This window comes from Littorina saxatilis, unplaced genomic scaffold (assembly GCF_037325665.1).
Source record: "Littorina saxatilis isolate snail1 unplaced genomic scaffold, US_GU_Lsax_2.0 scaffold_422, whole genome shotgun sequence".
Classification (NCBI taxonomy): Eukaryota; Metazoa; Mollusca; class Gastropoda; order Littorinimorpha; family Littorinidae; genus Littorina; species Littorina saxatilis.
This window is the reverse complement of record NW_027129409.1, coordinates 32477-45000: the sequence shown is the minus strand read 5'-3', so window position 1 is coordinate 45000 and position 12524 is coordinate 32477. Positions and strand designations below refer to the sequence as shown.

Here is a 12524-nt window from a genome sequence, read left to right as displayed (position 1 = left end):
TGTGTGGCGCACGTTAAATGTCAAAGCAGCACCGCCCTGATATGGCCCTTCGTGGTCGGCTGGGCGTTAAGCAAACAAACAAACAAAAGTCTATTTTCTGGACTTTCTTTCTGTTCGTCCGCTTACTACTGATGTTGGATTGGAGGTGTAAATCAAACCCACTAATGCCTATCTTCAAAGATGGATTCTGCATATTGATTTTGTTGGACGCAGGGCATCCTATTTCCCCCACTGTTTGGGGTAGCTAAGCGTGGAAAAACGACGAAATGGTTGCCAACCCTGCTAGAACTCTAACTTTGAAAACAATAAGGCTTATGCTAGTAGATTTGTTTGAACTGTATACAGAGCTGCAAATATGTTTCTGCTCCGTGTACCGCTTGGATACTGTATCTCTGTGCAGTCCAGCGAATGTGTGTGTTCCTTTTTCTCGTCCAAGGATTGATTTCATTCCCATAGGACCACATGCAGCTAAACGAGTAACCAAACCGTCCCTACCCCCTGTGCCATGCTGTGAACACGCACTTGCCTATCGCGCATATACGCCGCACTGGTTTGGTAGACCACACTCAGTTTAGCAATAGTTCACTGTATTCTTTCTTGCTTTTTTCTCTCTCCTCTTCGCATATATCTGGATATAATTTCTTCTGTCGACTTTGTTTTGCAGAGAAGCGCGGCCCCTCTCAGGAAAGAAATATGCGAATTTAGAGAAGCTCTTGCAAGATAGTATATTCGACGTTTGAAATTGGACGGGTATAGCGAGATATGTGATATCAGCGAGACATGTGATATAAGTGAGAAATGTGAGATATGTGATATAATTATAAGTGTGTCAAAATGTTGGAATCGCACGTGAGTCGAGCCAGATTCATGGGGAGTGGGACTGTGAAATGTTAGAGTTTTACAAATCAAGGTGCGAGCTTGCTGCGATGTTCCTGCAGTGTCTCATCACAGTAGGGGATAGCGGTGTGCTAGATGTCATTAGATCAAGTGTGTGAGGTCCAAGAACTATATACGCATTTGATAGGGTCAAGATGGCAACATGGAACAGTATAGTGGCAAGATGGCAACATGGAACAGTATAGTGGCAAGATGGCAACATGGAACAGTATAGTGGCAAGATGGCAACATGGAACAGTATAGTGGCAAGATGGCAACATGGAACAGTATAGTGGCAAGATGGCAACATGGAACAGTATAGTGGCAAGATGGAAACATGGAACAGTATAGCGGCAAGATGGCAACATGGAACAGTATAGTGGCAAGATGGCAAAACGGAACAGTGGCTGGGTTAAAAAGGAAACGCAAATGAAGTCTTTGAAGCCTGATGCGGGAATAAGCTATTGCAGAAATACATTCTTTTTTTAATTTGTTATTTTCTATTTTTTTATTATAAAATAATAATACACCTCGTTCGAAAATAACTGCGCTTGTTTAAACTGAGAAAAAACATAAAACGAGAGACAATGCTTGTGACGTCGCATGATGCTCTTGCTTTCATCATGTAACAGGATGGAACATTTAATGATGTCCAATAAGAAAGTAATGCGTTGAATTATGTTATGTATGACTATTGCGACCTTCGACTTCAGTAATATAAGTGTACATGTCGTGTTACAGTTCTTTTCCTTTGTTTAGTTAGTTCTGCAATGCAACGCAAAACAAATGAGAGCGGATTTTCTTGCTTTCACACACTGTCTGGCTAAAACAGATTACCAAGGAGCATGATCCATTATTGTGCCACAACAAACATGTGTAGTGAAAAGGGGGGGGGGGATGTGTAACGCTCACGCATTTTGACAGTATAGTGTTTTGTTTAAGATGGTGTGCATGGTTTCCATGTTGGGTAATTTGCCCTACTAGACTCCTTTCGGGCGTCTTTCGCGTGGTTTGTGATGTAGACTATATATAAACCAATTGGTCATTCCATATTTGATCTCAGCTTGGAATTCCTTACAGAAAGAAGGCTGCCACTGTGAAATGTCAAAAAGTCTGCGCTTGCATCTTCTTTAAATTAACAGTTCAGGTTAATTCAGAACATGCACACACGGACGCACGCACGCACGTTCGCACGCACGCACGCCTGGACACACGCACACACATACACACCAAGACACACACACACACACACACACACACACACACACACACACACACACACACACACACACACACACACACACACACACACACACACACACACGGACAGACCAACACACAAACCTACACACACCGACAGAGAATGCAGCGGCACTTTAATATATCGTCTTGCAATCTATATATCCGATGAAAAATTACACAATGTCGACTCAAGCAGCGAATAATCTCTGTGAGGGGGAGATAACCGCAACAGGAGCCGTTTAAATTTTCCGAGGATGCAGTTTTAAAAACGAGTTGTCGTTACTCAAATGCAACCGTTTATCTTTCCGCATTCTTTCTCACGATAGTTATGTGCTAGTTCCTGACGTTTGTGTCTCCTCATTATGCTTTCTGAATTTTATGTTCTTCTATTTTCTCTTGTCCCCTTTTAGACTTTTTTCTTCTCTTTTTATTTCTTTTAAATTACACGTTTGTCCGTCCCCTTTTCTCTTTGTCTCCCGCATCTCGCTCTTGTTGTATATCTGTCTGTCCGTCCGTCCATCTCTCTCATTTTTGTGTTTGTTCTCTTTTTTTTCTTTCCTCTCTCTCTCTCGTTCTTCCATCCTCTCTATCTCTCTATCTATGTCTAACTGTCTGTCTCTCTGTCTTTCTCTTACTCTGTCTGTCTGCCTGTCTGCCTGTCTCTCTCTGTCTCTCTCTGTCTCTCTGTCTCTGTCTCTGTCTCTCTCTCTCTCTCTCTCTCTTTCTCTCTCTCTCTGTCTCTCTCTCTCTCTGTCTCTCTCTCTCTCTCTCTCTCTCTCTCTCTCTCTCTCTCTCTCTCTCTCTCTCTCTCTCTCTCTCTCTCTCTCTCTCTCTCTCTCTCTCTCTCTCTCTCTCTCTCTCTCTTACACTTTTAGTCAGCCCTTCAAGACGACGACGATAACAACAAGGATGAAGACGACACTAATCACATCGACGACGAAAAAAAACAAAAAACAAACAACAACAACAACAACAACAACAACAACAACAATGTTCATTCTAAGGGTACAACATTGTTAACTTGAAAGCGTATCAGCTTCCAAAGCATAATGCTTCCCTAGCCCTTTTGACATTGCCACAGATATAGCGACTCCTAATCATCACATAAACCATCTGTGCCGATAAAAACGCTAAAAATATTTCAGCCCGTATTTTCTCAGGGAAATGATACGTAGGGCCGCCGCCGATTTGTTTATAGTATCCGTGCGTGTTGAATGTATACAATTACTTGATAATTTTGTCAAATTAAGAGATGAGTTCACTGTCATGTGCTCGGCTTCAAAGCTTCGAGAAAAAATGCAACGTCCAATTGTCGTGTCATCCTCGACAACAAAAAAATGCTTCTTTTGAATCACACAAAAATGACTAAATGGGAGAACAATAACAGATGAATAATCCGGTTAACGCATCTGTTGTCCTCCTCTCAGTTTACGCTTTTCGACCCATTTTCTTTGTCCCGATTCGTTGTGTTATTTTTTGACTGTGAAAAAAGATTTCCAGAGCGCTCAGACACAAACAAGAACGGATGCACCTTATAACACAAACACACACCGACATACAGAGAGAAACAAGTCGCGTAAGGCGAAAATACAACATTTAGTCAAGTAGCTGTCGAACTCACAGAATGAAACTGAACCCAATGATATTTTTCAGCAAGACCGTATACTCGTAGCATCGTCAGTCCACCACTCATGGCAAAGGCAGTGAAATTGACAAGAAGAGCGGGGTAGTAGTTGCGCTAAGAAGGATAGCACGCTTTTCTGTACCTCTCTTTGTTTTAACTTTCTGAGCGTGTTTTTAATCCAAACATATCATATCTATATGTTTTTGGAATCAGGAACCGACAAGGAATAAGATGAAAGTGTTTTTAAATTGATTTCGACAATTTAATTTTGATAATAATTTTTATATATTTAATTTTCAGAGCTTGTTTTTAATCCGAATATAACATATTTATATGTTTTTGGAATCAAAATATGATGGAGAATAAGATGAACGTAAATTTGGATCGTTTTATACATTTTTATTTTTTTTTACAATTTTCAGATTCTTAATGATCAAAGTCATTAATTAATTTTTAAGCCACCAAGCTGAAATGCAATACCGAAGTTCGGGCTTTGTCGAAGATTACTTGACAAAAATTTCAACCAATTTGGTTGAAAAATGAGGGCGTGACAGTGCCGCCTCAACTTTCACGAAAAGCCGGATATGACGTCATGAAAGACATTTATCAAAAAAATGAAAAAAACGTTCGGGGATTTCATACCCAGGAACTCTCATGTCAAATTTCATAAAGATCGGTCCAGTAGTTTAGTCTGAATCGCTCTACACACACACACACACACACACACACACACACACACACACACACACACACACGCACATACACCACGACCCTCGTCTCGATTCCCCCCTCGATGTTAAAACATTTAGTCATAACTTGACTAAATGTAAAAAGAAGAGAGAGAGAGAGAGAGAGAGAGAGAGAGAGAGAGAGAGAGAGAGAGAGAGAGAGAGAGAGAGAGAGAGAAAGAGAGAGAGATGTGGGCGGGTGGGCGTTGGAGTTATAGAAACTAAAACCACGAGAAAGCGAGCTGGAATCATAAATCTGATTTCAACCAGGTTGACAAAGACAGCACATCTGGGGTTTTTTGTTTGTTGTTTTAATTATGTCATGCAAATATGCTTCCTTCAATAACAACAGCCATCTTGAATAGTAGTGTTCAATCAGATAAGAATCAGCAAGGGATTAAAATCAGCGACTGAGTCTGTAATTTCATCAGATTTCAACCCGGCTTTCCTTCCTGTCAAATCATCTTAATGGACCTCTTCGCCAAATCCACTTTCGATTTGACCCTGATGTTGTTCAGGAGACTTAACGACTATACGCCTTCTTCGTGTGTGTGTGAGTCGATTACTTGACGGGATTTTGTTCTTTCGATTTTGCCGAGTTGTTATTCAGGAGACTCACAAACTCACAAACTCCTGTGTATATTTGTACAGTAGATTGTTTACTGAGAAGAATTGTGTCTGTTTGTCTTTTTCTCATGCGTTTGAATACTGTATTATTATCAAAATCACCACAATCTATGAACAAAGAGAGATAACAAAGTCTGCGTACCTTCGTGAACAGATGACAAAAAAAGATAGGCTGCTTTATGAGTAAGTAACTGCTCACCTCTAAGAATAAAACAACAACTTCTGAAAGTACGTTTTGTTTTCTTCTCTGATTGTTAAAGAGACTTCATGCCTATAATTATGAACAGATGATATGGAAACGGATATGCTTCTTTTTGTTTTTTAAAGGACTTCTTACCTTTGAGAACAGACGACCTAGAAAAGGAGTATTATGCTTTCTTTCGATAGCTAAGGGAGTGTACGTCAGACAATATAGACAGGGGTATGCTTCTTCTCGCCTTTTGGGGGACTACCGATATGAAAAGATGTTTTGGACAATTATATTATTCTTTGCGATTTTGAAGGGCGTGCGTGCCTTTAACAATAGCTGAAAGAAAAATTGAAAAATGTGGCATTAAAAAAATTCGAATGCTTTTTTTCCTAGTTTTAAAGGACTTAGTTCCTTTTCAAACATCTGAAGAGAAAGTCCTCATTTTAAGAGACATGCCTGCATCCAAGAACAAGACGACTCACGTAGAATAGGATACGCTTCTTCATGATTTGAAGAGACCGGGTGCCTTTAAGAACAGCTGGAAGAGAAAGTACAAAACGTGGCATAAAAGGAAAAGGATATGCTTTTTCTTGAGTTTAACGATTCTGCCTGTCTTTAAGAATAGCGGAAAGGGAAAGTACAAAATGTGTTTTCTGCCTTGTGCGACGCGTGGCAAGGTAGTGTTAAGTTCCTTTGAACTGGCGGAGTCACACTCATTAGCGACGATAGGTGGTAATTAATGGCACTTTCGCCTCCACTCTTACGCGAGTGATACTGGATAATTAACTCGTGGCTATGAATTGAGGCTGGCTTGGTCTTTCTTGGCGTTGGTTCTCTTTCGTCGTCTGTCTTTCGTCGTTTGATATTGGCTTCTGTCTTGGCGGTCTGACTTTTGGTTTTGCAGGTTTTCTGAGACCATTCCTCCGTGAATGTATCTAGTCGTCTCTTTCTAAAGTGTGTAATTGTGTGCGTGCATGCGTGAGTGACTGTGTGTGTGTGTGTGTGCGTGTGTGTGTGTGTGTGTGTGTGTGTGTGTGTGTGTGTGTGTGTTTTCCTTGTATTTTCTTGGACTCTTTTCATTATTTGTTTCTTCCTTATTTATATGCATTAATGGGAACGCACTTGTCAACTTTGTTCACTCATAAACTGTTTGAAAAATGTGTTCTATAATTTATAGAACAACTCAATCTTGATATCGTGTTCCGTTGAGGTGGGCGGTATATGGTAATTCTGTTGAGCACACACAATATTTCCCTTTGCGTGTTTGTTCAGTCTGGAGCATAACAGTAATTTCTGATGGAAAACAACACCACCTCGTCTTTTGCCGGGTGACAAATAACAAAATCGTCCCCCCCCAAAAAAAAAAAAAAAATAAAAAAATTCATTTACAAAAAATTAAACGTGTACCAGAGATAAAAGATGCAACTCTTCACTTGTACACGTTCATGCATGGTTACTGCCACACATACATGGGTGCAACTCTGCCGGCAGCCGGTTTTTACACCCCCGGTATAGGGGTGTGTATAGGTTTCGCTCGATGTGTTTGTTTGTTTGTTTGTTTGTTTGTTTGTGTTCGCATATAGATCTCAAGAATGAACGGACCGATCGTCACCAAACTTGGTGAACAGGTTCTATACATTCCTGAGACGGTCCTTACAAAAATTGGGACCAGTCAAACACACGGTTAGGGAGTTATTGGTGGATTAAAATTATACAAGGACTTATAGAGGGACATCTTAATGGTCAAAGGGAAATAACCATCAGTCACTGCCACCAACTGAGAAGGTTATTTCCCTTTGACGGGGGTGTTTTTCCTACCTCGTAGGAATTTCTTGTTGGTTTCATCGGCTGCCGATGTTTTTGTTCCAGGAGAGTGGTTTTTTTGGCATTTTAAATACTAAAAAAGCTGGACCCCAACTTTTGCCGGTTTTTGGAATTTTCCAGGTTGCACCCATGCACATATGTTTAGTCATCTATGCAGGACGAAGAGCATCTTTTCACATAGACAGATACCAAAAATCAACAGTTTGGTTGCTCTGTGTGCAGAGTCAGAATGTTTAGTTGAATTATTTGTGTTCATGACATTTGCTCATTAAATTTAGAGAAAAAAAAAGAGGTCACTCTACACAGACAGGAGCACGGCATGTTCAATACAATTTAATACAAAGTTATCATCTGAATGTGGTACATACCAAATATTGTCTTTTTGTTCGTACACAAAGATTGCATCTCAGGAAAATTACAGCTTAGTACCCACACACCTTCACTCCAAATATCGTGTCACTCGCTCAAGTTGAAATTACGTTTGAAGACAAAAACCAATCACGCACTCAAAAAACAAAAAAAAGCATGAGAGTTACAGTTTCAGAGTATACAACAGGCATGCTGAAAAACTGCACACACGCACATCTATATATTTCTATGCATATTTTCATATATTTCTGCCCCAGGGAAATAATACATGATCAACAGCAACTGTACAACTGTCCTTTATATATCAATACCACGTTGGAATGTAAGCGGCAGAGACACACAAAGTAAAGGATGACCTCCTTTGCTCATGACGTAATTTGTCCGCATTCTCGCTTTTGACGTCAATCTATATTTAACTTTTCTTCGAAAGTACAAGCGACTGAGTGCACATTTTGGCATTTTTAGCAGCGCTCTCATTATAAATTTCTATATATCAATATAAATAAATTGATCACCATTAATAAACATATTCCATATTCATCACAAAAACTTTTGAGGAGATTGTTTTTAGATATTTGCCTATATAGCAATATATATATATACACTCAGACATCCAATGGGAAATATAATTTTATTCCACGTGCAAGCCTGAAATGATCAGTAGTGAAGAAGAAAGTCATCTTGAAAAATATGACATCTAAATTCAGAATATTATTTGATTTGTCCCCAAGGAACAGCATGACTGGTAGTTTGGATGATTCACTGTCGGAGAAGCAGTGATCTTCTCCTTAGCCAGTGTCCTTTTACTTTGCTAACTTTAGTTCAGAAATAGAAATGCAATGATGTTATTTTGTTTCCTTTCCTTTCAATTTATTTTTTTTCTTTGCCTTCTGTCTTTCTTTTTCTTTTTTTTCTTTTTTTTCTTTTTTTGGTTTTGTTTCGTTCTGTTGCGTTCATGTGTGCTTATTTGGTACACGTGTTATCACTTTTCATTGAGGTTTCACTGTGTTAAAGGCACAGTAAGCCTCCCGTAAACCATCACAGAGCTCCCCGAGCGTCTAAATACAGTACAAGCATACTTCCATTTGAACGCTCACCGAACGGGAACATCCTGGCTGCTTTCTGTCGAGCGTGAGACATTTTCAAAGAATTTATTTTCGTAGACTTGTTCCGTTAACAACAACGGCGCCTCGTTTTTGCGCTAGACCTAACTTTTAAAATCTAAATAATAAATTGACAGCTTGTTACACAAACATTCTTTAATCATAAAAGAATTCGTTTTTCATCAAGACAAGATCAGAACAATTCGAAGTTGTGAAAGTTTAAAAAAAGAAAAGCCCGGAAGCAGGGTCACGCAAGGGTCGTAGCAGACGACGGCCGGTTTATCAGTGCAAATCGCCGTTCCTCTCAACAGTCAAAAGCCATCGCTAGAGTTCTTGTGAACCACAGCCGTTGTTTCGTGCATAAAAAAAACGTGCTATTGTAGATAAGCTCACGTCGAGTCGCATTCAAATGACTAACTATGACGACTGCATTGTGAAAAGGGAAAACTGGATCACACGGGTTCACGATGGCTCAGGGGTAAGATAAACCACGCAAAAATAAATTCTTTGAAAATTGTTCGCTCTTTACGGAGGGCACCTAGGATGTTCTCAATTGGTGAGTGTTTAAATGAAATGGTGTTTGTACTGTGTGTAAAAGCCTGACCGTATCTGTGATGGTTTACGGGAGGCTTACTCTGCCTTTAACGGTGTATGCTCACATTGTGTACATGTATGTTTCCACAAACTCAATAACAGTGTTGTATTCTGCTGCTCGGTTGCACAATACGTTTGACCGTAACAATTGATTTAATGAGTGCAATTGCAACCGCTATATCTCTGGAAGGGTGCCCACATTGTCTGCATCATTCTATACACCTCTCTCACCGGTACCATTCTAACGCTTTATTGCAGGACCTAACTCCAACCAAAGGCTCCGAGGGAGGTAGACATACATCTGCTTCCAGACATTGGAGATGGGGGGAGGGGGGGAGATTACAAGTTCAAATGTTGTTTCTGTCTGTGTATCAGTGTGTCTCCCCGTCGCGATATAACCTTCGTGGTTGAAAACGACGTTAAACACCAAATAAAGAAAGAAAGAAAGAAAGAAAGTGTGTCTCCATTTCTGTACTTCTCCAGGCCTGTATTTTCAGGATGTAAACTCCAGTTCGAGAAGGCGGCACGGACCCTGAAGCTAGAACACAGTTTGACTATTGCTTCTCCAAAATACAACGATATAAAACCAATATTGTTCTGCTTGCCTTTAACAATAGCTGAAAGAGAAATTGTTGTCAATGTTGTTTTCGTTATGCTATGCTATGCTATGCTATGCTATGCTATGCTATGCTATGCTATGCTATGCTATGCTATGCTATGCTATGTTATGCTATGCTAACTTTGTTTTTTCTGTCCCCAGAACTATAGTCTATTTGGGACATGACGTGGCTATATGCTGAAAGAGAAATGACAAATTGTTGTCAATATTGTTTTCACTTTTCCACACTATTTAACTTGTAGTCTTCGTATCTGTTTGCAGGACCAAACTCCAACCAGAGACGGCGGGGAAGACAGACGTACACCCGCTTTCAGACCCTGGAGCTGGAGAAGGAGTTCAAGTTTAACCGCTACCTCACGCGTCGTCGCCGTATCGAACTGTCTCACATGCTGTGCCTGACGGAGCGACAGATCAAGATCTGGTTCCAGAATCGCAGGATGAAGGAGAAGAAGGAGCTGCAGGCCATCAAGGAGCTCAACGCGCAGGAGAAGGTCAACAACGAAAAGCTCAACAACCACAGCTCAAGCAACAACAACAACAACAGCGGTAGTGGTGGTGGGAACGGCAACGCGGCATCCAATCCTGGCGCCAGCGCCAAAATCGAAGGGGAGAGTGTGAAAAGTAGTGTTCTACCGTCTTCGGGGTCCGTGTCCGGACTTCTTACGGGTTCTGGAAGCACAAGTTGTAGCTCGGAACACAGTAGTTGAATATTTTATTTCGTCGTGCTTTCTGTTTATGCTACATCGGTTCAAAACTCAGAACAATCTTCGTTTTCTTTCGTTGGAAGCATCCTGTTCAGAAAAGAACTGTTATTTTTTTCTTGTGTTGACAGTTTCTTCAGAGCGGACGTCTCTTTGTGTTCTTTCTGTTCAATGTTCGTGTTTGTTTTTATACCTTTGTTTTGAAAATGGCAATGAACCTCAGCTCGTATGCATGTGAGTTTACTCAGTATCGTCGTTTGGTTGTTATTGTCTTGTGTGGAGATTGTTCAATCTGTTGTCTTTGTTAATTTTTATTTTCCGGTATCCTTGGCGTTTTCCTGTGTTGAATGGCGGTGGTACTGAGCTAGTGTTGTTGTCGTGTGTGTGCGTGTTTATATGTGTCTATAGATTATTTTTGACTCTGATAACGAGAAAAACACTATTTTAACGCGAATGGTATACACTTTGTTGTTGTTGAAAACACTTGAGTCTTTAATCGCATATATGAAAACTCTTATATCCAACTGATGGTGCGGACAATGGTGTGTTCTGAATGATGGCAATACCTGTATGAGGTATGCGACTTCCCATACGACAAATGACACAGAAAAACAATCTGACAAATCTGAACTATGGATCCTTGAAGGCACGGGCATTGTATTGGTTTTTTTTCTCGGATGCTGCGCTTTAATTGTGACTCCAGCTATACACATACCTTCCGAATCTGAGCTCTTGTGTGTGACAATGTGTGTGCATTCTGGATATTGTGTTCTCGGTTTGAACTCATGGACACATTACCAAACACACGCTTAGCGTGACACAGTGAATATGTGTCCTTAGATGTAGCTCCTGTTGGCGACACTTTCTTCTTGGGAACTTTTTTTTTATAGGGTTATCTACAAAATGTGTTGGTGTAATAATGCATAGTTCAGCCATGCAGATGTTACTTTTTTTTCACTGTGGACTAATTCACCCATGATAGTTTTGTAAGCCACAGAGTACTGCACAACACAGTGTGAATGACGACGGCAGTTGATTTCGTAGGGCGTGGCTTGATAAAGTCAAATAACAAATAAAACAACGTCAAATAGGCAGAAACTTTACGTTTAAAAAAGTGTGACTTATCTTCTTGACCGACAAACTGTTGTATCCACAGAGATAACATTTGTTTTCATAATTATGTGTGACAACAAAAAGTAATACCTTTGAAACAATGAGTGCGATACAGGGCTAACTCAACAGGGACATTGGTGTACTGTCACGTGCTATATTTTGTGAATTCACTCATTGACGGTATATCATTGGTTTGAAGCATTCAAACTTTCGTTGCTTGTGCTTCTCCACCCCCTCACCCCCTTCCAAAACCTCCTCCCAACCTCCCCCCACCCACCCCTCTTTTCGCAATATTTTCTAAATTACCTGCCATGCCATCCCCCTTTCGCAATATGTTCTGAATTACCTGACATGCAATCCCCATCCTTTTGAGAGAAAATGGGGGAGGACATTCGTGAAGCATGATGACACGTGTCTGTTGATCTTGACATCCTCCGGTCGTTGCCACTCCTCGACGACTGTTTGCGTTTCAACACTGGGAGGAATACATACAATATGTACGTTGTGTCTAGCGTGTGAGCAACAGATATGCGGACTCTAAAAACTATTCACCGACAATCCAACATGAATAACAGCTATCCGTGGAAAACACTTTGTGACTCCTTCGAAGTCTTTTTGAGGCAAGGTTGTCATCAGATGACGGTTGTCTTCGCAGAGAACATGGACAAACGTGTTCAACATGAGTCCAGCCATAATTCAGCAAGGATAACAGCTATCCGTTGAAAACACTTTGTGACTCCCTCGAAATCTATCTGAGGCAGGTATTGCAAGGTTGTCATCAGACGACGGTTGGCCGATGAGAGAACGTGGACACACGTGTTCAACATTAATTTTTTTTCAGCAGACGAATATAGAAGAGTGCAAAAGGAAACTGAAAATGTGGTTGAATTCCCTTCGTTGACCCTGTGTGTGCA

At 40.5% G+C, this 12524-nt stretch overlaps 1 protein-coding gene across 1 annotated transcript in view; it reads left to right on the top strand.

Annotated features, from left to right (window-relative positions):
* LOC138957666 (homeobox protein LOX2-like) overlaps nt 1-11828 on the top strand; it is a 41102-nt gene extending 29274 nt beyond the window's left edge. The window contains exons 2-3 of the mRNA XM_070328739.1: nt 8495-8499; nt 10058-11828. Of these exons, the coding sequence (XP_070184840.1) occupies nt 8495-8499; nt 10058-10503 (451 nt within the window). The 3' untranslated portion in view covers nt 10504-11828. The remainder of the gene's footprint in view (nt 1-8494; nt 8500-10057) is intronic.
* Nucleotides 11829-12524: the final 696 nt, after the last annotated feature.